A 24,776-nucleotide genomic window follows, 5' to 3' on the forward strand; every position below is an offset into this window, starting at 1 on the left:
TGGTTTAGACTGTATGTTAACCTAAAAGGTCTGTGGCTAATACAGACGATAGATGGCAGTAGAGGCTAAATGACAGGTAGGGACCTCGCTCAATTGTTGCAGGAAGTTGGAAGTTGCGCATGAAGACTAGCTGAGCACTATGGCGCCTCTAGATCTGGATAAATACGCAGAGATTGCAAAACAGTGTAAATACCTCCCAGAAAATGACCTCAAGGTAAATGTGACTTCATATACATGTTTTTGATTGACGTTAAGACACGCGAGCCTTTTATGGTATGTTGTAACGGCGAAATTAACTGTTAGCTAACGTTAGCTAGTTCGTAACGTTAGCCTGCTGACTTCATCTGTTGGCCAGGAAGTCAAACCCGTTAAAAGAAATTGTTCATCTTAGCTACAATAGCTAAATACAAGTCCAACTATATCCTATACAACGTTGTCGAAGCAGGAATAAGAGTGACCTGCTCGTACGTTTTGCCATGAAATGACCAGATATCCATATAGCCAGTGGCCTAATGATGCATCGCTGACTGTCATGATGGTGGAATGACAGCGGGTTGTTTATCAATGTGGACTGAACATGTATCCGTGCATTTAACACTGAAAGACTGAGACATACTACCTGGTAGACCGCAGGGTCATAGACATATGACATATTCCATATATCTCTAAGGCAGTAACGTTAGTGTCAATCAGTAAAGTCGTATTCAATTCCTGATCTCACATTGCACCGTAAAAAAAGTAACGTTAGCTCGGAAAGTTTGGGCAATAATGTACTTCACCTTTACGCCGATACATCCAATTATTGCTGGAAACTCCTACATTAAGTTGTGAATTCTTGTTAGTCAGCATTGAACCGTTATCTTATTAGGCCAGGGTTTAAATACACTTTGGCATTGCGTTTTATTTTTCCCAAGAGACAGCATTTGATAGTAGGCAATATTATAACAAAACCGCCAATATGACAGCAAATGTAGCACCATATTTACTATAAGTAGCTGGATTATAATGACATAGTTACACAGGTAGATGCAGGTGTACTCACAGGTCAGCCAGTTTGAAGTTTCTAGGCTGCCAGTGAGAGTCAGTGTAAACCTACTGACCAGTCAGAGTTATAGTGACGTTAAAAAGAGCTTTTTTTTAATCAGTCCAATTGCAGTTGGTTTCCTAAAATTGGAGGGTTATGTATACAAGGGCAATGATTCCTAAACTGAACACCCAACGTGTGTAGGCTACACCCTCATATTGACTAATTTTTTGAGTTGTCAAATATGAATCCATATTGAGCTTTGTCACTGTTACTAAGTGGCTGGCTATTGGTCAAAGTCATTCCATATCAGTAAACCATCTGAAAAAGCCATCAATGCCAACAATACTTGTTATTGCATTTTTGAATTTCATTGCCATTGAACAGGTTTACCTGTCATAATAATAATAATAATAATAATAATAACAGGCTTTTTGGAAAATCACCAGGACCAAAATGATAAGAATTGAGAATAAAAATAGCAATTTTTAAATCCTCTCTGAATGTGTTTAAGAGCAATTTACCAAACAACTTTTAAACAAGCAGAACATAAACGTGAATATGAGCACTGATCTCAGTTTTATCTCCAGAGTCAGGCTGTGTCTGACTCTCCTGTTGATTTAAAAAAATATTCATATTATTTTTTTAACCGGTTTTGTTAATTGGGGTTTACTGAAGCATAATATACTTTTTTTTTTTTTTATCAAATTGTCAGAAATAACAGGTAAATGTATAGATTTATGTCAAATAAGTTAACACAGAGTCATTGCCTTTACTGTAGGCAGACTGATCATGCTTATTGCCGTGACCCTTTCACAGACAGTCACAAAGTTCTTCACATGATACCATTGGTAAAATAATATCCAATAATAGAGCTGTTACCTTAAAAGAATCATATTAGTCTAGGTGTCACAGGATAACAAAGTAAACAATGTTTCAGAGGCTTTTCCCTGACAAGAAGAAGATTTTGGGGGGAAAACGTTACATACTCCTGTCATGAAAGTTGTCACATTTAAAAGCATTGAATACCAGAGCTGAATGATGACTGAACCCTTATCGCTTATTTCTGTGTTATGTTGTCGTCTATACAGAGGTTATGTGACTACGTGTGTGACCTTCTGCTGGAGGAGTCCAACGTTCAGCCCGTTTCCACTCCTGTGACAGTATGTGGTGACATACATGGACAGGTAAAAGCCAGGGATTCAAAGCAGAAAGAGCAAACCTTTTGTTTATCCGAATATTGCTGAGCATAGCCTGCAGTTGATATAGGGTGTCTACAGGTCTACATCTCTACATGTGTTTTTAATATTGATCTGTTGTACACATTAGAGCTGCAGGAATATATCGTGTTTATTTTTATTTTTTATGTTCACTTTGTTCAATCAAAGAATGTTGGAATGATTTTCTTTCATCTGCTTTAAATTTCACAAGCAGTGTGTTGTATTTTAACAGAATACTGAAAGCAGCAGAAATGCAGAACAGAGTAAATAGTATTAGCTGTTTACTTATCGCAAGCAATATTGTTATTGTGACATTAAACAACGTTACTGCATATCGCATATTTTCCTCATATCATGCAGCCCTAGTGTAGATAAAATGTCATGTTGACACTGTTTTGAACTTCATATGACTAATAAAATAAAAAACTGAAAATTAAACTGAGACTGAACTAATGCCTCCACTAAATTTGTATCTCTTTTTGCCTTAGTTTTATGATCTTTGTGAACTCTTCCGAACTGGCGGCCAGGTTCCGGACACAAATTACATCTTTATGGTTTGTACAGTATACAAACATGTATTTAGTTTAAACTTGAGAGTCATCTGTCTTAATGCATTCTTCTTCTTGTGTGTTGTTAATAAACCCCTGTCATCTGCAGGGTGACTTTGTCGACCGAGGATATTACAGTTTGGAGACGTTCACCTACCTGCTGGTACTGAAAGCCAAATGGCCCGACCGCATCACACTTCTACGTGGAAACCACGAGAGCAGACAGATCACCCAAGTTTATGGCTTTTACGGTGAGGTTTGATTTATGGATGATGTTTTCTGGCCAGCAAACTACTCACTAATCTCACTTTCTGGAAAATAATCCCACCTTTTTTGTTTGAAATAAATTAGCATTTTTATGTCTTACAGATGAGTGCCAGACCAAGTATGGGAATGCAAATGCCTGGCGTTATTGCACCAAAGTGTTCGATATGTTAACAGTTGCGGCTGTAAGTATTGAAGTGGAATTGGGCTTTGTGTTTTTTAGTTGTTATTCCAACAACAAAAAAGATGGATGATAAATGACAGTCCCTCATGCTTTGAAAGCCTTGAATGAGGCTCATGTTTAGTTATTTCTCAGTAAAGAGCAGCTAAACTACAGATGAGCAGCAGCTTTTGGTTATTGTGATGTTATGATATAGATTATATTTTTTTCCCTGGTCTTAAAAGCTGCATCACATAATGCGGTGCCCTATCTGAGCTGTGTCAGGTGAAAGAAATGAACAGTCTCTACCTGCTGCTTGGCCATCATTTCCACATTACTGTTTTTACTACTAGACTAATATCGTTTTTAGATGAAGTATTGTATGAAAGTGCACATTTTGTGGCACTGTTAGTGTAGATAAATCTGTCATGCATCGCTTTTATTTGATCTCCTATATTAGGCTTGTGTGGTCTGTAACCACTGGCCAACTGTCAGACACATTAATATTATATGTATGATGCCCTAACTCTTCTATTTTGTGTTTGTTTTTTAAACAGCTGATGGACGAGCAGATCCTGTGTGTCCACGGAGGCCTCTCCCCAGACATAAAAACTCTTGATCAGATTCGAACCATTGAGCGGAACCAGGAGATCCCCCACAAAGGAGCGTTCTGTGACCTGGTGTGGTCAGACCCTGAAGACGTGGACACTTGGGCCATCAGCCCCAGAGGAGCTGGTTGGCTCTTTGGTGCAAAGGTCACAAATGAGGTAGGTTGCTTTTTCTTTTCCAGAGTTACATGAGTACTAGTGATGGCGAGATGAAGTGTCATGAAGCACTGAAGCTTTCCAGCAAATTGGTTCGCAAAAGGGTTCATTTCTCGAGGCTTCATTTGCTCACAACACCACCTCTTGGTCAAACAGTGTAAAACAGGTAGAATACATTACAGATGATCTCTGGGATCTGGGATCCACTCTATCAGAGATGGTTTGGGACTGTTTTTTGAAAAAAATCAATTTCCACCTAATCCGTTTATTTCAATATAATGTGTATTTTCTTTTGGTATAATATAATCAACATTAAATTGATATTGATAGTGGGTCTGGGCTATTCTCCTTCCTGTCCACTGACCTGGTTGTAACATCTGTCCCAAGTGATCCGATCACAAGTGGAGAGCTCTAGGTACGTGTGTTCCCGCCTGGCAATAGAATGTGTCTCCAAAGGCATGAGTGATCGGATCTCATTTCCATTCTCGATATGCAAATAAACACTTATGTTTGTACATCATTGTGTGTGTGTGTGTGTTTTATAAATGTCAGTTGTTACTCACATAAATCATATATTAGAAGGTCTAATTTATAAATCGCTCCTACATGTCTGTGTTCGCATAAGTTACACACTTTCAAAAAACGCATATTTTTAATAACTCTTGTGAACGTTTTTTTTTTTTTTATATTTATTTGTTTACCTGTTTTGCACTTTTGCTGAGGTTTTGCACTGAAAAGACTGCATCTAATTTCGTTGTACATGTACAATGACAATAAAGACTATCGTATTTTATTCTAATTTTAGCGAAATGTAAGAATTTGTTCCTAGACTCCATACATAACAGAAAGTGTCAAGCCTTGGCCTTACAGTCATAGAGGACTTCTCCCATCTGGTAGCATGGCAACAGATTAAGTGGTGTTGGCAGTCCAGTGTAATAATAGCTACTGCTAAATGAGTAATAATTGCTGTATTTTGTTGTTATTTTTAAATTCATTAATACAGTTCCCCTTAATCAATATGACAAATCCAGTTAATGCAACATGAACACAGCATTTGTTTACTGGTGTATCTCTGGGTATTAAAGTTCTCAAAATACAGACAATTGTCGCTCACTGCTCTTTGGGGTCACCAAAGAAAATAAGAGGCGATGTGTATTGGGGCTGCACAATATATCACTTTTATATCGTTATCCCAATCGCACCTGGCGCAATAAACACATCGCGAAAGGCTGTGTCATATCGCAAAAGTCAAACAAAATTTTAAATATTTATTTAAATATCAACTGGCACAATAAACATGGCATATCGCAAAAGAGATTTTTTTGTGTTAGTTGAAAGAAAATATCAGTAGAAAACTGCACTTTCAAATGTAACTGTCATTCTTTTTTAGTGCTGCCTTATATTCATTTCAGTGTTCAATTTGTTCAATAAATTCATTGGTTTTACATTCAGCAGCAGAAATAAGAACACTTTAATATCTGTTTATTTATCGCAAGTAATATAGTTATTGCCATATTCAACAATGTTATCGCATATGTCATATTTTCCTCATATCGTGCAGCCCTAATTTGTATTCACATTGGTTGTGTTTTTCAGGGTTTTTTTACACATTTTTCTTTTTCTCCCCATCTTTTGTCTCTCTCCGTCTTCCAAAAAAACTGCAGTTTGTCCACATCAACAACCTGAAGCTGATCTGCAGGGCACATCAACTTGTCCACGAAGGCTACAAGTTCATGTTTGACGAGAAGCTGGTCACAGTGTGGTCGGCTCCTAACTACTGCTATCGCTGTGGCAACATCGCCTCCATCATGGTCTTCAAAGACGCTAACACAAGAGAGCCAAAGCTCTTCCGAGCAGTGCCTGACTCTGAAAGAGTCATTCCACCGCGAACAACAACACCCTATTTCCTGTAAGCACATAAAAAAACAGCGCAGCCATTTGTTCAGTGCACAGATGTTTACTGGGACAGTGGCATCAGCACTTGTGAACCCATATGAATTTTGTATTGTGCATTTTGAGTATTTGCAGTGCATTTCTTAGTGCCAACTGTCAATTGTTATTCCCACTCTGGCATTTAATGTCGTTATTCTGCAGCTTAAATCCCACTGAGATAATGCAGCAACAGAAGTTGGCCCTAGCAGAATTGATGTGCTGTTGAAATGTTACAGAGGAAGGATTAAAATGACAAAAGTCAACTGACCCTTGTAAGATGTTCATATTTATAAATCTCGATTTTTACTTTACCATAGAAATTCATTCTGCTGAGCAAATTGCAGGTGCAGTATTATATACAATGTTTGATTTCATTTTGTTATGGTAATGCATTAGAGCTGGATGTTAGATAGTAAAGCACTGCACACAAACACATCTATTCCGACAAATTTCAATGGCGTTATAGATTTATTGTTATCATATGATCTTATAAATAAACATGTAAACCTTAGAGTTGATGTGTAAAAAATGTACTATATCCATTCGAGATTTCTGTATTAAGCCTGTGGTACCTTTTTAAAGTGCTCATATTCTGCTTTTTGGCGTTTTCCCTTTCCTTTATTGTGTTATATATCTTTTTTGTGCATGTTATAGGTTAACAAAGTGAAAAAGCCCAAAGTCCCCCCGAAAGGGACTTACCATCTCCAACAGAAAACACTGTTCACAAACTGCTCCAAACAGCTCTATTGTAGTCCAGCCTTTACTTCAGAGACAAACGTGGTCACTTTGGAACACACGTTATAATGCTCACCTAGCTGCTAGCATGACACGCCCTCATACTCTGCTTCTGACTGGCTAGTAGTCCTTAACTAGGTACTGTCAGGACACGCCCTCATACTCTGCTTCTGACTGGCTAGTAGTCCTTACCTAGCTACTGAGCATGTGCGACTCCCAACAAAGATGGAACAGAAGTGAGATGCCTCACTCTGTAGCTAAAACAGAGAGCTCAACACACAGGGTGAAAAGAGGAGCTGCAGTGCAACAAAAATATGGTGTTTTTTGAAAATTAAACAATGTAAACCTATTCTGATATAACCTCTAAATACAATTATGAACCTGAAAATGAGCATAATGTGAGCACTTTAAAGATTATCTGATTGCCACATTTGGAATCAGTTATTGTAATTATCCTTTTTCTGTGTCTTACCATACTGTTTTTAAATAAAGAAATCCAGAAATTGTAAAAAGTTAAAAATCATTACCTGGGTTAATCAATAACTTAAATCATTGGGTAGTAAATAACAATGTTTAAACCGCAGCCTATTCATGGCAAAAAAAACCTGTATTTTATGGTATTGCAAATGGTATGGTATTCAGATCATGTCACTGTACTCTGAGTAGGTTATATTTTAATTCTGCTAAAGGTGATGATTTGAATTGAACATGTACAATTAGACAAAGACTAAAATAGAGTGCAGCTAACTTGTCTAATTTTAAAGTGGTTTTAAATGCACTAGGAGGCAGAGGTCTCTCTGGGGCTTCTAAAGGTATGTTTGGGTTCATTTTGCTGTTAGGTCACATTAGAGTGGCACTTAGCCACGGGGGTATTTTGGCTGACCAGAAGGTTGTAATATTAAAATAATTTTTTGTCTGCAATCAGTAATAGAGACAATAAGGCAGTAAACTGTACATATAAAAAAAGCAATTACTCAATTAACACAGTAAACAATACAGTAAACAATACAACACTATCGTACAACATAATGATGTATGCAGTCCAAAACAGGCGTAGGCTGAAGCTGCAGCTTATTATGCTTTTTATAATACAGTACAGTACATCACATTTGACATCAAGAGCTAACATCAAGTAAAATTGAAACTATTAATACAAAAACGGTTTCACCTTTCAGTTCACTGGAAAGAGTTTTGAATAAACTACATAAAATGGAGTCTGCCAAACTGTCCAGAGTTACTTATTATCAGGTTTATAAGGACACTATAAATACAGTTACTTTTGGCAGGGAGAGGCAGCGATTTCATTTGTCCAAGCCATTGCAGCATGGATAATTTATCATGAAAATGTATAATTGTTGTTTAAACAGAAACAAACATAAGCAGCCAGCCAATGGTCTAGCTGCATGTCTGAAACTGCTATTACTGTCTGTGTCTGTAGGCGGCGCACGTTGCCAGCTACATTCGCACACCTTCTAGTTCTGCTAGCCAATGAACAGAGGCGCCGCCGTGACGTGTCCAGTCATCTGTGTTGGGTGATTACGTGTAGCCAAAGATCCTGGTGTAGCTCACCAACTAGCAGCAGCTAGCTAGTCAGATAGAGGAGACAGTACCAGCGAATACATATCTGTTGACACAACGGTAGCTATTTTCTGATTGTAACGTATACAGGGAAAAAGACGAACGTACAGTCATTGGACATTTGAAAACGCCACGGACTGATACTTTATCGAAGTTAATATGGTAAGAGACTTCAATGAACGAGTAAGCTAACGACAGCTAACATCGCCCGGTGATGCTAACGTCAACACTCATTGTTATGGCCCTAAGAGCTAGCTCGCTGGCTACCTAGCTTTCTGTCAAAACATAGTCTGACAGTGTTCTGTACATTTCCTAATGTGATTAACACTGATGAGACACAACAGACTGAGCTTTTACTCATCCACACATTGGCTAGGAGATTGAGTTAACGTTAGTTAGGATACACTATCTCACACGGAAATGGATTTAGTTACAAACTCAAAATCTGGTTTTACTTTCCAATGCAATCATTTTTGATGAACGGCATACTTAATCCATAATTAGATTTCCTAAGCCATATGAAAGGCATACGTAACTCAAACATTTAGAGGTTTGGTGCAGTTTGTATTATAAATAAAGCACTCCGAAGCTTGTCATCTAGTAACACAAATATCTGCAAAATATTGGGCAACTGTTAGAAACTTTTTGTTTTCCCAATCCACAGTATATCACATATCAGTTTGACAAACACTGACTGTTTTTACAGTGAAGTAAAATGTATCCATCTGTAAAATACTAGATTATTTGCTAGAGGTGGCCTTTAGAGTAGACCTACAACCAAAATGTTCTAGCATTTGTCATTAATATGCCAAAATAGACAGTCCATTATATGATGATATTAATGAAAGCCAAAAAGATCTTGATCTTGTTGTTAGGGTCATTACAACAATGTGACATGTGACTGTTGCAGACAAGTAGCCACTGTTGTCAGTCTTGGCATTTGGATAACTGTCTTTTTTTCTTCTTTTTCTAGCTGTAGCAGAATGGAATTACCAGTGCACGCTTGTTTTGAGTGGTACTGCATAAGGACGCGGCACTGTTTCGGCCATCAAAACAAGGAGCCATAAACTCCATGCATCTTGTGAAGTCCCTCCAGAAACTGTAAATTGCACTCAAACAGAGACTTAAAAGGACAGACATGTTTGCCAAGTTGAAGAAGAAGATTGCAGAGGAAGCGGCCACAGCACCTCGGAGTGGTGTTCGTATACCGCGCACCATCAGCAAGGAATCCATCACCTCAGTGGGGGCAGACTCTGGGGATGACTTTGTAAGTACATCACCAGTCACTAGCCTACTGCTTCGAAATGTGTGCATGTTGTTTTTCAGATGGTTTGCTTTATCTTTGGTGCATAACTAACCGTTGTTTAGACGTTTTATTGCATTGGTTTTGTTTTAATCTATTACATGTTACACCTTTGTGGTCTAACCCACATTTGGAAATAGGGACAGCTTTTAGGAATTAATAAAACAGGAAAAACTTATCACTAAAACCTATATTTGTAGGTCAGTTTATTTGAAAGTAGTTGAGTAATTAAGTGTCAAATGTCGAAGGGGAACACCACCTAAATTGAGAATTCCAATTTATATCCATGGCCTAGGAAAGTTCAATCAATATTATACGTGAACATGAGCAATTCCCTCTCAAAGCCAGAAACCACAGAAGTAAGTCTCAAACTTGTTATGTCGACAGGTATAATGTGTGGAGCTGCTCTAAAGACAATACATGGGAGACTGATTTAGTTTTCTTTATTCTCTTTGAGAATGACAGTTGATTGTAATTGTTGATTTTGTTTAGATGTGCCAAATTGTAATTGGTCGGACTATATATTTTTATTATAATTTCATGTTGCTGGCACTTGACCCTGTACACGTTTATAGCAACGAAAACGACAAGGGGATACAGTTAGAAAATATGTTTTATGATAATAAAGAGGCGTTGTTTACTTCATAGACTGTGTATTTGTGTTGTTACATTATCTGGGTCACATAACAGTGATATAACCTAAAGATTTATCCTGGACTTCATTCAAAACTTTAATTCGTTTAAAGGTCCAGTGTGTGGGAATTTCTCCCATTTAGCGTTGAGATCATATATTGCAATCAACTCTCTCACCACGCAGTTCAAAGAGCGTATTACAGCTACGGTAGCCTTCACGCTTCAAAAAGCCGGTCTCTTGCTCTTTTCAATATCCTTTTTCTTTTTCTGGGCGAAGAAGACTCCTGTTCCTGAAATTTGAATATGTGCGGTCCTCCATGTTTCCTTCTTCAAACTTGCCGGGGGCCGGGAAGCTACGATACCCATTAGCAGCACCTGTGAGTTTATCATGTGACAGCGAAAACGCGAAAGGCGGAGCAGTACGTCCTGTATGTCCCTTACCGGCTAACGTATTTCAAGATGGAGCATGAATATGGAGCGTCTACCCCAGTTCATGTGAATGAAAATATAAAATTTCAAGCCAAAAGGAATACCTGGAATTGATGGTGGAGGTAAATATTCATGAAAAAGGACAAGTTTGTGAACGGGCAACACAGATTTTGATAATGAACAACTGAACACGTTACACACTGGACCTTTAAATAAGTAATAAATACATATTTTTTAAATTTGACTGAAAGAGACAATTATATTGTTAATCACAATTATTTCTGAGACCGTTAATTGTACACCTAAATTTTGAATTGTTACAGCTCTAGTTCTGACTGACTAAAGGGGGAGTTCCAGATATTTAACCCCTGGTGGGTTGTGTCACCTGAGGGTTATTGAGTCACATGGGAGTAGTTGGCACATGCAATCAAGGTGGTGTCTTCAAGAATTACTAGCAAGTCCAGTTGCCTTTGCTTATCACAGAGAACTACCATGACCTGGATGACTAAGAACCTTCACAGACTTTTAGCACAATAGTTTGGGGATTTGGTAGAGAGTTGTTCTTGGACAGTCTTTAGTCTATATCCACGACGTTCCACTTCCAGAATTGCTTAGGTGCCGCCGAAAAAATTTAGCCGGATGTCCCTCTTTTAGGCCGGATGTCCCTAAGCTTCCTCTTTCTTTGTGTTGGCATTCTAAACTCTGTGGATTTCTGAGGACTATGGTTAACTGCTGCTCAGATCTCTGCAGGCTAAATCCAGACAGCTAGACTATCTGTCCAATCTGAGTTTTCTGTTGCACGACTAAAACTACTTTTGAACATACACATGTTCCACCAAAACAAGTTCCTTGCCCCAGGGCCCCTGTCCGGCGCCTAGCGCCGCCCAAGACAATTGTGATTGGTTTAAAGAAATGCCAAAAACATGCTAGACCGTCTTAGACCATTGGAATAGTATGAATTTTGAAAATGTGCCTAATTGCCTTTTAATCTAAAAATAAGTAAACTTGGTTAGACTTGTTCCTGAATCGAGAAGAAACTAAACAGTTTTGTTTGCTGGAGGAATTTCTTGGCTATCATAAAGACAAATCAAACTGTAATTATTAATCTTTCAGCAGAATATCTTTGTGTCGCACCACTTATCGAGTGTAGTGTTAAACTCGCAGATTAATCGGCTGTCTGCTTTTTCCTGCTCCAAACTATTGTTATTATTGTATATCAGCCTTTAAAAATCTGCTACAGGTCGACCTCTAGTCCAGCTGCATCAGTAATCTCCTCTGTGGCACCTCCCAACATTACTGCCAAATATATAGGTGTCATCAGTATCACATCTTCCCTCTCGATGATGTTCACAGGACAGTATGATGAGAGCAATTCTTTTAGTACTTAGCAGCAGTCCATTTTATTTGTAAACTTTGTTGATTACATTCCACTTTTTTATTTAGCCTTGATAGAAAATAGATTTAAAAACAATATTGATCCATGATGGATTGTCTTGTCATATAATTGTTTTTTCACATGATATTTTTACACTATAAAAATTTATTTATTTTTATACAATAAATTCTGGAAAGCCACAGAATAATCCAGGAATTTTACATCAATGATAAGAACTCTGGCTGGCTTTAGAATAATAGTCACCAGTCAGGCAGTCTAGGTAACAGGTCTTGGGTGTGACTGACATTGTATTGTGTTGCCAGCATGTAGGCTTATGACCAACCAGTCCAACATGAAGCCCTGTTGATTACGTCTCAATTTACAACAGAACACCATCACAGCTGACTCTATCTGTGTTTTATTCCTGAGTTTTTCTTTTTTCTGTATTTTTTTATTTTAATTTTTATTGTTTTAAGTGGGTTATGCAGTGCACATTGTGATATTATTAGGGGTTTTGTCGATCTTTTCCCGTATGGTTTTTAAGTCCTAGCTCGTAAAGGAAATCTATATCTGGGGTAAAACTCCCGAGGCTGTAGCGCCGTCTCAGTTGCACTTGGCTGAATTATTTAGTGAAGTTGCTGAGTAGCAATACTGCCAGCTAACATGTGACACAGGCCACATTTCTTTGCTTTAGGTACCGGTGTTCATACCTGGCAGTAGAATGTGTCTTGAGTGACCACTTGGGATCTCACTTCCCCACTCTATATGCAAATAAACTATGGGCGTTGAAATGAATCATTGCATCACGATGCAGACCTAGATGACAGACCATCTATTATAGACTACTGATATTAGGGCCGTTTTTTTGGCACTTTGCAGATTATACTACTAATAATCGGTATCGGCCTTGAAAAACCATTATCGGTCAATTCCTAACTGATGTTGCTTGGTGATTTTCCGGCCGCTGCTTTTTATGTTTCTGCCTTTTGTCTGTTGTCTGCTACATTCAGACTCTCCTACATTCAGAAAGTGTCTTTTTTAAAAGAAGATGCAATAAAAAGGGGACTTCAGATAAATCTGACTGCTTGGAATTGGTCGATGGAAAACCACGTGTTGCAATATATAATAATATTGAGGAGATGACGCATCGTGATCATAATGTAACTTATATTGCGTGCGCGATCACGGAATTCAATTCAATTACAATTCAATTCAAACTTCAACGGAAGGCTTGTATCATATGGACACGCCGACAGTGTTGTTGTCATTACTTAGAATTCCTCATGGGGGAGACACAAACTACACACTGTATCTTTAAACACATTTCAATTCAATTTTATTTATAGTATCAAATCATAACACGAGTCATCTCGAGACACTTTACAGATAGAGTAGGTCTAGACCACACTCTATAATTTACAAAGCCCCAACAATTACAGTAATTCCCTCAAGAGCAAGCAGTGCGACAGTGGCGAGGAAAAACTCCCTCTTGGGAAGAAACCTTGGACAGACCCACGCTCTTGGTAGGCGGTGTCTGACGGTGCCGGTTGGGGATGCGATGAACAGTGGCAGTAATGATCACATTAATAATGGAACGGTGACTTCAAATGGTAGTCCTAGTAGTTCATGTCATATCAGTGCACTGCAGGGCGTTACAGGATGTAGCGTGGCCCAGCAGAGCATGGATGGACGTAGCAGGAAGCAGCAGGGTTCAGCAGGACGCAGCATGACATTGCAGGGCACCGCAGAGCTTAGCAGGGAGTGCAGCAGGACCACAGCGACAGCTGCAACCAAGATCTTGGTTCCAACGTTCTCCAAGGAAATAAGCTGGGTGAAAAAACATAAGGACTCCGGGGAGTAAACTCCCCAGAAGCTAGGATTAATAACAAGCAGTTATGGGACTGGATGCACACAAATGGTAATAGAAAGGGAGAGGAGAGAGCAGCTCAGTGTGTCAAAGGAAGGAAGTCCCCCGGCAGTCTAGAACTATAACAGCGTAACTAAGAGAGACAGGTCATAAGGAGAGGTGGCCTGTTTGGACTTGAAACTCTCCCCTACTGGATCGGGCTGTGCTGGCCTGTCTCCTCCTACTTTTGTTATATTATTAATCTAATGACTATGAAGAGAAGCATGTGGGCCTGGTTAGGCGGACGCTGCAACTCCTCACTCCCTAACTATAAGCTTTATCAAATAGGAGAGTTTTAAGTTCATTCTTAAATGCGGTGACAGTTTCTGCCCCCCGAACCCAGATCGGGAGCTGGTTCCATAGGAGAGGAGCCTGATAACTGAAGGGTCTGGCTCCCATTCTACTTTTAGATACTCTAGCTACCACAAGTAACTCTGCATTCTGGGAGCGCAGTGCTCTAGTGGGACAATAGGGTATTAGGAGCTCTTCTAGATATGATGGTGCTTGACCATTTAGAGCTTTGTTGGTCAGGAGAAGGACTTTAAATTCAATCCTGGATTTTACAGGAAGCCAATGCAGAGAAGCTAATACAGGAGAAATATGATCTCTTTTCTTAGTTCTTATGAGAAGACGCGCTGCAGCATTCTGGATCAGCTGGAGAGTCTTAAGGGACTTATTTGAGCAACCTGACAGTAGGGAATTACAATAGTCCAGCCTGGAAGTAACAAATTCATGGACTAGTTTTTCAGCATCGTTTTGAGACAGGATATTCCTAATTTTGGCGATGTTACGAAGATGAAAAAAGGCTGTTCTTGAGGTTTGTTTTAGATGGGCGTTAAAGGATGTAGCCTGATCAAAAATAACCCCTAGATTTCTGACAGTAGTGCTGGAGGCCAGGGCAATACCATCCAGTAAGTAGTAAGTAAGTAAAGTTTATTTCTATAGCACATTTAAAAACAGCTCGCGCTGACCAAAGCGCTGTACATAGCGCATTAGCCACAGGGTGATAAAATAAAATAAGAAAAATAAAATAAAACACGTACAAATCAGTAATTTAGGCTAAAAAGTACATCGAAAGACAAACACTTAATTACAAACCTAGCAGGATAAGACAATTAAGATGCCGGGAAGGCCAATGTAAAAAGATGAGTTTTGAATATCACAATTGAAGGGGCATTTCTGATGTCAGGTGGCAGTCGGTTCCACAGCTGAGGACCAGCAACAGAAAAGGCTCTGTCACCTTTTTGCTTAAGCCGGGACCGTGGGACATGGAGGAGGCCTTGGCTGGAGGATCTGAGGGACCTTGGGGCTACGTGAAGATGAATAATATCATCTATGTAGCTGGGGGCCAGGGCGTGAAGTAGCTATGTCTTTAGATAATGAGGTTTGGAGGTGTTTAGGGCCCAGCACAATAACTTCAAAAAAAAATTCCTCTATGCAGGAAAAACCCCGAGTGTGATAATAATAGAATGACTTGATGATTTCTGACTGTGAAACAGCAACTTCAGGTGTGTGTGTGTGTGTGTGTGTGTGTGTGTGTGTGTGTGTGTGTGTGTGTGTGTGTGTGTGTGTGTGTGTGTGTGTGTGTGTGTGTGTGTGTGTGTGTGTGTGTGTGTGTGTGTGTGTGTCTTTCTCTTCAGGCATCTGATGGCAGCAGCTCCAGGGACGACTTGCCCGCACAGCTTCTCAGGAGGAATGATCAGATCCGGAAGCTGGAGGCCAAGCTGTCAGGTAGGACATGTCAGTCAAAGGTTAAGCAGCTGGAGCGATTCAGCCTGTAGCTCTCGGGAGAGATCAGCACCCAGGATCAGACACATTTCAATTTAAAAAGTGCAACTTGTACCTGTAAGCGATAGATCCTATCTAACTGTAAGATGATAGAATATCAGAATTATATCAAATGGCCAATTCTGTATGAGCGAAGCTGAAGCATTAACCAAAACTGTCATTGCAGTGTTGATAAATATTTGACACAGTATTATTTTACCTGCAAATTATGTAATAAATGATCATTTAACAGTCTACTGCCTTGTAAGGCAACTTTGACGACAAATGATGTCCCAATTTAAAATAAACTAGCAATTTCACTTTGTATGCTTCTCTTTTTTTCAGTTACACCCACAATAAATACTATTAAGCACTAAAGTTTATAATATATACCAGACAGATTGACAAGCACAGGACCAGCCATCTAAATGAACAGAAGAATCCTCTAGACAAATATTGCACTGTCAAAATGTTGAATAAAACACTGGTTGTTTTCCTCCTTTACTCAGTATATTTGAGCTCATCTTTCCTTTGGGTGGCTTTTCCTTAGAAAAGGTTAAAGGTCGCACATTCTCATGCAGCCTTTTAACCACTATGGTTTTCTCAGATAAGAAAATCATCATAATAGTTTTACCTTCCATTATTTCTCAATCATGTTTTCCCTTTTGCTTTCTCCCTCTCCTTTTTATTCACTTTCTCTCTTCACCTGCCGGTTCCTTCGTGTGTGTGTGTGTGTGTGTGTGTGTGTGTGTGTGTGTGTGTGTGTGTGTGTGTGTGATTTGATTCCCATAACCCTACTTCCCAACACTAGACTACGCTGAGCAGCTACGAATTATGCAGAAGACCAAGGACAAGCTTGAAATTGCATTAGAAAAGCATCAGGATTGTACGTACCTCTACTCTCCTCCCAAATAGCTTCCTTTCTCTCATCTGTCTGTCCGCTGTAATAACCATCACCTGGCGTGTCATCACTTCCTCCCATGAAGATGATTTTTATTTTTTTTTTTTATTGCAGAAGCTAATATCATTGGTAGGGTTGTGCATCGTTTGGATTTTAATAATTCTGATTCCCATTCCGATTCTTCCTTTCAATTCCGGTTCTTATCGATTCCGATCCTGGGGTGGAGGGTGGAGTTGAAATGGCTGCAACACAACAAGCATAAAACAAGGGCCTGGCCGCTACGGAAACCAAAACTTGCGCATTACAATTAAAAAAAACAATTCCACTGGAATCGCAGTTTTTGAAACGCTTCCAAGTAGGAATCGGTTCTCGATGCCCAATCCTTATCATAGGCTTTAGAGGTTTGCTTTGGGAGTGCTGAATGCTTTTTCCTTTTTAATCTAATCCAAATCCACCCTTGAATCTTTTACACTGGTATTTTTTGAGAACATTGATTTTAGAGCTTTGAATGTCTGCTACTTTGTTGGTGTACTCACTTTCTCTCAGTTTGCCCCACACGCCTACTTGAGTTAATGGTTTCCTAGATTTCCTACAGTGCGTGGTAACTGCTCCTGAAGATGTGATTTGCCTGTTGCTTTCAGTTGGACGTATGCGTAAAAGAAACACAGACTGTATGATATAAATACAGCTCACTAGCTTCACTAGCTACACTTGCTACATTAAAAAAAATTATTGCAGGCTGCAGCCACATCTGTTATTTAATTATCAACGTGTCTTATAGGTGTGTTGCACTCTGTCTGTTGGGCTCACTGCCAGTGGACAAGCTGGTACATCTGCCTTGTGCCTAATCCATTTTATGACCGATTTGTCCATGTATTTTTTGTTTTTGTGACAGTAGTTGGTAGGTCCAACGCTTTTTGAGATTATAGTGTGGATATTTATGTTCCTGAGGATGAATTCTAATGTTTTTGGTGACCTTTCCCCTTGGCTGAAATTTGGATTCGTGAAATGCAAAAATATCTTAAATAACACAACCTAACCCCCTAATGTCCACTGGGAGCGTCCGTGTCCCGTTCCGACTCTGTTCTTCTTCTCACTCGCAGGTCTTTTGTCCGTGTTACTAACTTTACACTCTAGGTTTATTTTTGCCAGCTCACTCTTAAGAGTCAAATTCACTTACAAAGGAATGTATATAAACGCCTATATTAGGGCTGCAAAATGTATAGTTTTTATATTACATTGCGATATCGACTGGTGCAATAAACACACCTCGAAAGGCTGTGACATATCGTGAAAGACACTCAGAGATTTTTTGTGTTCGTTAAAAGAAAATATCTGCAGAAAACCACTTTAAAATGTAACTGTTAATTTTTTTTTGTGCTGCCTTTGATATTCAATTCAATGTTCAATTTGTGTAATAAAAGAATGTTGGAAAATATTTCCTTTCATTTGTTTTAAATTCAACAAGTAGTTGTTGGATTTTAGCAGAACACTGAAAGCAACAGAATAGCAGAACTGAGTACACTTTAATATGTTTATCGCAAGTAATATTCAACAACGTTATCGCGTATCACATATTTTCGTCATATCGTGCAGCCCAGGCTCATATTGATCGCCAATTGACATAAATTTCATGTCAGTTTATGTTATCTATGTTAACTTTGGCGTGGTAGCACCACAGGAGAGCGACACGGCTGCATCCATTGGACATGTGGGGTTACCAGCAGGTTGCCGTGAAATTTCCAGAGCACATTCATGCTCCCCACAGAATGAACGATTTCCATTTTGGGCACTCCACAAGTCTCTAGTGCCACGATCAGGCTAAGATGTTAACTTTTCTCTCAAAATATCTCAGAAATTTTGAACCTTTTGATTTGATCAACACACAGCTTTTCCCCTAGCGCCCCTCTCAGAGCTGATTTGAAAGGTTTAGTTCATGGTAAAGAACTACGGAGTATCAAGGTCTATTCTCTAGTATTACATATTACAGCTTTAAGAATAGTAAAGCCTTCAGTTTGTTGTTGGTTCTGTCTGGTACTCAAGTATTGTGAGTTGTAATGAACAGTGCAGCTTCAACAATATGTTTTTTAGGGTGGATATGTTTTCTCTTTTGCAGGGTTAGCGTGCATAAATAGTTTTTTTGTTGTCAGTCGCCATGCATCGCTTGTCTTTGCCTGTCTTTGCTTTTGGGATGAAAACACTTCTTAATCTGACTCTTAACTTTTCACAGCTACTAACGGTGCCACTGCCTCTGCTGTTTAACATTTCTGTTCTCTTTGCATACAAACCTCTGTGTATGGTTTCCATCGTTCCCTTTCTTTTTCTTTTTCTCACTTTCGCTGCACAGTATCCATAAAGAAACTTCAAGACCAGAATGAGTCTCACCAGGCCGGCAGAGCCAAAATGGCAGAGGGGATGGCTTTAGCACTGGAAAAGAAGGATCAGGTAAATGCTGTCTCACTCTTTGTACAGTCCTGATTTGTGGCTTGTCTACTTATCTCTTCCTAATTCTTTCTTCCAAAATGTAATTTACCCTTGCGGGTTCTTCTTCTTCTATCCTTTACCTGCAGGAATGGATGGAGAAGATGGCTGATATGGAAAAGGTAAGTCTTTAGATCTATCTTTGGTGACTTTTGAAATTGAAGATGTTAAAATGTGACTGTTTTTACACCTAAAATAGAAGGAGCAAGCAATTAAAAATCAGTGCAAGTATCAAATTGGGTGCTTTCACACTTAACCTGTTTGATGTGGTTCAGTTTAACTTGCAGTTGATGCATTTGCCCATTTGGTTTGCTTGGGCTGGTAGGAAAGTTGTCTATTGAAGTCTGGTGCAGACTAGTCGATATCAATGACGTTTCACTTCCGGGATTGCTCCGGTGCCGCAGGAAATTCCAGCGAATGTCCCTCTTTTCGGCCGGATGTCTGTCACCTTCCGCTTTCTTTTGGCGCTTACCACTGCTAGTATCAGCTCTACTCGACTCGGTGCCCCGTCCTCCATTTTCCATTGCAGATTTAGTTCCGCCTCATGCGTGAGGCGAGCGTGGCTGGTCGTCATAGCGACTCCGCAGGAAACTGCTGTGACATAACGCGACACACAGACCCGTAGTGGTAGTGTGCACATCCCCACCGGTGAGGTGCAGGGCAAAAAGGGGCTGGATACAACTGAAAAGAATGAGATGCCCGCAGGGTCAAAACGTCGCTGCACAATAAACGTATGGGAGTGTTAGCAGAGTGCGGGCATCTCATTCTTTTCACTTCTAACGCAACACACACACAACGTGGAAGGTGTGTTTTTGACTCTCGGCATGTGGCTGTTTGCCAGAAGACACATTTAGTTTCAAAAGAAGCTGGAGGCAGCAAAAAAAAACACCACTGGCTAAACTATTTAAAAATGGCGGGTTTGTTCAGGACACCCCCGTCTGTCACTAGCAATGATGACACAGTGATTAGTGACGATTCTCTCCGACCAATCGGTAGTCTGCAGGTTTTCACGTCACCTTTTGGTATTGTCTCAGCTCACTTGGAACCTCAACAGAGGTGGTACTAAAAAAAGTACCTGTTTTTATAATGGAATACCAAAAAAGGGGAGGTGAGTTGAGCAGGTACTACGTACTGGAAAATAGCCATTAGTGTTGGCATTCTAACCTCCGGTGGATTTGTGAGGACTATGGTTAACTGCTCCTCAGATCTCTGCAGGGTAAATCCAGACAGCTAGCTAGACTATCTGTCCAATCTGAGTTTTCTTTTGCACGACTAAAACAACTTTTGAACGTACACGTGTTCCACCAAAACAAGTTCCTTCCAGAGGCTATTTTGCAGAGGTACCATTATTGTGTCCGGTGCTTAGCGCCGCCCAAGACGATTGTGATTGGTTTAAAGAAAAGCCAATAAACCAGAGCACGTTTTTCTTCGATCCCAGAATGGCTGTGTGGACTAGCCAGACCCTCCTCCGCAGCGCTGTGGAGGAAGGTCTGGCAATGCGAAACTAGATGCAGACTAAACAACCGGACTGAGACCCCCTGATGAGGAGTCAAACTTGTGTGGTGCGGTTTGGTTGTGGTGTATAAGCAAAGCAGACCAACCAGAGAATTTTAGGGTAGTAGATATGTTATTTTAGCATGAATTCAAAAGCTATCTGCTAATTATTAAATGTCTTGGAAAGTAATCTCCTGATCTGGGCTGTAAGCTGTATATGTTGCCTATATTTCTGCAAGATCCCTTGACAATCATGGTATCATTTATGTGCATCACTATATGATTGTAGGAATGTTCCCTGATATGTCAGAAAGTGAAAAGGAGTTAAACCGTGAGCGTATTGTGCTTGTGTCCTACTCCGTCTATTTAAAAGTACGTGAAACATTGTATTACTTTATTTTATTTTATTTTTGGTTGGAACCAAACAAACTGAACTTCTGGTGTAAAAGCACACTTAAATTAGATAGTTTTGAAAACGGCTCATGTCCTGAAAAGGACAATTCCTCTGTGTGTGTGTGTGTGTGTGTGTGTGTGTGTGTGTGTGTGTGTGTGTGTGTGTGTGTGTGTGTTGTGTGTGTGTGTGTGTGTGTGTGTGTGTGTGTGTGTGTGTGTGTGTGTGTCCTTGGGTTTCGTAAAGGCACTATATAAATAAAAGGTAGTATTATTATTATTATTATTATTATTACTGTTGTGTTTGTTTAGGACAAAGCTGTCCTGTCAGCCCGGATAGAGGAGATGATGGAGCAAAGCTTAGCACTCTTCCAGAAAAGGGATGACCTGGATGAACTGGAGGGCTTTCAGCAGCAGGAGCTCGCTAAAGTTAAACACATGGTGCGTACATGTGGAGTTGGATTGTTGGATTTGCAGCATTACTTAAAAACAGGGATGCCGTTTGCTACCATCAATTTGCCATTCCCCCCCCCCCGATTAAAGACACTTAAAGAACTATGCTTTAGAGTAGGAGCAATATGCAAGCCTCAGTGCAGGATAGGAGAGTCTGAAGTGCTTTTTTGAAAAAGCACACAGTTTGTTGAGGTGTGATTTTATTTTACCTGTGTTCATAGCAGCACTTTCTTTGCATTGTATGCTCTTTGATTGTGATTTATTTTTACGTTTATGTCTATCAGTTGCTGAAGAAGGAGGAACAGCTGAGCCAGCGGGATCAGGAGCTCCAGCAAAAGGAGGCTGAAGTTCAGTCAGCAAAGCAAGGGTTGTCTGAGGCTCGAAGGAAACTCCAGGCTCTGGAAAAGCAGCATGAGGAGAGCTGCAGACTCAACTCGGAGTTCGAAATAGAGCGGTAAGAAGGAATGCAACAGGCAGAAGTACACTACTTTTACGAAAGCCCTGAAAAGCAAGGTGGAAAAAAAGGTTTTTTCGGGCATCGTCATTTGTAGCAAATTCCCAAGAAAGTTGTCTGATATGTAGTCTAACTGTTTATCTTACTAAGCAATTTTTTGTAAATTCAGCAGCTTGCCCAGGCCACCAGTGATCTTTTTTTCTCTCTTTCAGTCAACACATGGCTACTTAATATTCATGTGAATGACATCATCGGACTACATGCAATATGTATCTACACTATGTATCTAACTAATTCCACTGGTGGGACTGTTGAGCTCTGTTTCAGACTGATACCTCCGTTTCAGGCTGGTCCTCATCCTCAACTCGTGCTTTTTTCAGTTGCGGAAAATACTTTCCAATACTCATCTGGATTGAAACAGCAAACATTCAGTGTAAGAGTAAAAAAAATGACATGACATTATTTATAATAAGTTTATTTGATTCACAGCTGCTACATATAGTGTTTTGACCTCGACAACCCAACTGAATTTTACCGCAAACTTGTGACTAGTTAACTTTCTAAAGCAGGCGCAATCGCTTGTTTGCTAAGAGTCGGTTCGGGACTTTTAACATTTAACATTAACACACTGACAACATTGTATTCAGAATCAAAAATATTTTTATAGGAATTTTTTATGTGTGATTGTGTAAAGGTGTTCACAAGATACCAACCTTTTGTGAACTTGTGAATTTCGCCAGCCGTCTTCTCTCGTTTTGATGGAGACAGACTGTGTGTGTGTGTCTCTGTCTGTCTGTCTGTCTGTGAGACGCGTGAGCGACAGAGAGACAGAGGAGAGCAGGTAAAGGAAATGCAGCTGAACGAATACGCTGCGCGTTTTAAAATAGCGTTTACAATTTTTTTTAAATAATAACGAAACACAATGTGTGGCGGCTGGTATTGATTGTATGGCGCACCGCCACAAATTAGTCTATGTGTGGGAAATACTGGATAGTTTCACCTACGTAGGCGATACTATTGATGGCAAAAACCTAAACTTTTTATTCACCTTGTCTTTCAGGGCTTCCGTAGATTTCTATGCTCTTTTCAAAATGTTTATTTTGGTCTGTTGGTCAAGCTACTGAATCTGCTGCACTATGAGACTTAGCTGCTTTGCTACAATTAAAAAAGCTGTCAAAAATACAAACCATATCCCTGGCAATTACATAAGGGATTTGCCTTTGTTAACTTTAAAGTTAACGAATATAAATTAAAGAAAGTTCAATTCACACCTAACTCTAGAAATTCTCAGTTTACATTTGTTGTTGGTTTTTGTGCATGTCATTAAATGTGTACAGAGAGGAACTGCTGCTGCTCAGAGAGGAGGCGGACAAGAAGATCAGTGAGCTGGAGGGAGGATGCCAGGAGCTGCAGTCAGTCATTCAGCAGGTCTCTGAAGACTTTCAGAAGGTCAGTCCTGAACATAACACAAGCTACACTCTACTACTTCTTTACTGAAGATATCAACACTATTCATTCATAAATAATTTTTCAAGGCAGCTGTGAGTTTGTAAAATGTTTGTTTTCCAGTCACAGAGTATGGTGTCAACTTTAGAAAGGTCCCTCCAAGAATTACAGACTGAGCATGATGCCCTGAAGTTGCAACAACAAAAGGTCAGAACGTAATCATATTGGGACTCTGCATTAGGGTTGGCTACCGAAACTTGGTGCCAATATGGCATCGGTATCTACCGGAACGAATGGCGACGCAGATTTCTGTGCCTTATTTCGGTTACGCTTAAATGCCTGCACTGCCCTCTTTTGCTCCAAAATGGACATTACAGGAAAGAGAAGCATCACTGTGTGTGACGCTAGTTAACACTACACTTGGCAGCAGGTCATTTTAGCCTACCGTTAGGCTAGTCTCACGTTGCCAGACCTTCCTTCACAGCGCTGTGGAGGAGGGTCTGGCTAGTCCACACAGCATTCCGGGATGGAAATGCTCTGGTTTATTGGCATTTCTTTAAACCAATCACAATCGTCTTGGGTGGTGCTAAGCGCCGGACGGAGCAAAGCTGCCGCTGCAAAATAGCCTCGGGAAGGAACTTGTTTTGGTGGAACATGTGTACGTTTAAAAGTAGTTTTAGTTGTGCAACAGACAACTCAGATTGGACAGATAGTCTAGCTAGCTGTCTGGATTTACCCTGCAGAGATCTGAGGAGCAGTTAACCATAGTCCTCAGAAATCCACTGGAGGTTAGAACGCCAACACAGAGACAGAGAAAGGTTAGGGACATCAGGCTGAAAATGAGGGACATCCGCGTACTGGAACAATCCCATAAATGAAATGTCGTCGATATAGACTACCGTTAGGCTAACGTGTGGCAGTATTTCACTCAAAAGGATTCCAACACCAAGACATACAACCGTCAGCATCTATATACACAGAGTAGACTATCTGCACTTTGAGCCTCCATGGCCACTGCTGCTGTGGGAGAAACAACACCGATGGGTGCGTTCAATTGAAACTCGTAAGTTTATTGTGCATTCATTGTGATTGTAAAGTACCCCTCTGCCATCTACTGGTTCTTCTTTTTGTCGATTAACAGTTATTGACTGGTGACATAAGTTGTTATAAATTATTATCTTTTAGAATAACAATATTAAGAATACAGGTTGTAAAATTAAGTTGAGATAAAGTTTGACTGTTTCATGTCTTCCATCGCCATCGTCAGGCTGCTGTAACGGAGGAGGACAAGGAGCGCTTGTTAGTGGACCTTCAGAAGAAAGTGACGTCTCTGGAGAGACGGCTGCATGGGAACCTGAGCCAGGACGAGCATCTACAGGAGCTTCTCCAGGAGGTGAAGAACATCCAGAGCAGGGCTTTAGGCCACTGTTGGCTGGAACCAGGGTTCAAAATTAACTTAATCGTCCCCCAGCTAAATGGCTAGTGAATGGTCAAATTCCACCAGCCACTCAACAGATTA

The 24,776-nt window shown here is 40.0% G+C and overlaps 2 protein-coding genes across 5 annotated transcripts in view; both read left to right on the plus strand.

The window, feature by feature from the left end:
* Window positions 1-70: 70 nt before the first annotated feature.
* Window positions 71-6,509, plus strand: LOC120560544 (serine/threonine-protein phosphatase 6 catalytic subunit). Its single transcript, XM_039803163.1, has 7 exons — window positions 71-214; window positions 2,116-2,211; window positions 2,733-2,798; window positions 2,902-3,043; window positions 3,162-3,241; window positions 3,774-3,983; window positions 5,645-6,509. The coding sequence occupies exons 1-7, from the start codon at window positions 140-142 to the stop codon at window positions 5,891-5,893; spliced, it is 918 nt and encodes a 305-aa protein (XP_039659097.1). The 5' UTR covers window positions 71-139; the 3' UTR covers window positions 5,894-6,509.
* A 1,675-nt stretch (window positions 6,510-8,184) lies between these two features.
* golga1 (golgin A1) overlaps window positions 8,185-24,776 on the plus strand; it is a 30,606-nt gene continuing 14,014 nt past the window's right edge. The window contains exons 1-11 of one of the 4 annotated variants that reach the window (XM_039803619.1): window positions 8,185-8,387; window positions 9,199-9,492; window positions 15,512-15,602; window positions 16,450-16,524; window positions 18,887-18,984; window positions 19,110-19,142; window positions 21,217-21,345; window positions 21,642-21,811; window positions 23,149-23,260; window positions 23,381-23,464; window positions 24,525-24,650. In XM_039803619.1, the coding sequence (XP_039659553.1) occupies window positions 9,364-9,492; window positions 15,512-15,602; window positions 16,450-16,524; window positions 18,887-18,984; window positions 19,110-19,142; window positions 21,217-21,345; window positions 21,642-21,811; window positions 23,149-23,260; window positions 23,381-23,464; window positions 24,525-24,650 (1,047 nt within the window). In that variant the 5' untranslated portion in view covers window positions 8,185-8,387; window positions 9,199-9,363. Of the gene's footprint in view, window positions 8,388-9,198; window positions 9,493-15,511; window positions 15,603-16,449; window positions 16,525-18,886; window positions 18,985-19,109; window positions 19,143-21,216; window positions 21,346-21,641; window positions 21,812-23,148; window positions 23,261-23,380; window positions 23,465-24,524; window positions 24,651-24,776 lie in introns of those variants that run through there. The other 3 variants (XM_039803622.1, XM_039803621.1, XM_039803620.1) reach the window with 3 other exon arrangements.

This window comes from Perca fluviatilis, chromosome 6 (assembly GCF_010015445.1).
Source record: "Perca fluviatilis chromosome 6, GENO_Pfluv_1.0, whole genome shotgun sequence".
In the NCBI taxonomy this organism is placed as follows: domain Eukaryota; kingdom Metazoa; phylum Chordata; class Actinopteri; order Perciformes; family Percidae; genus Perca; species Perca fluviatilis.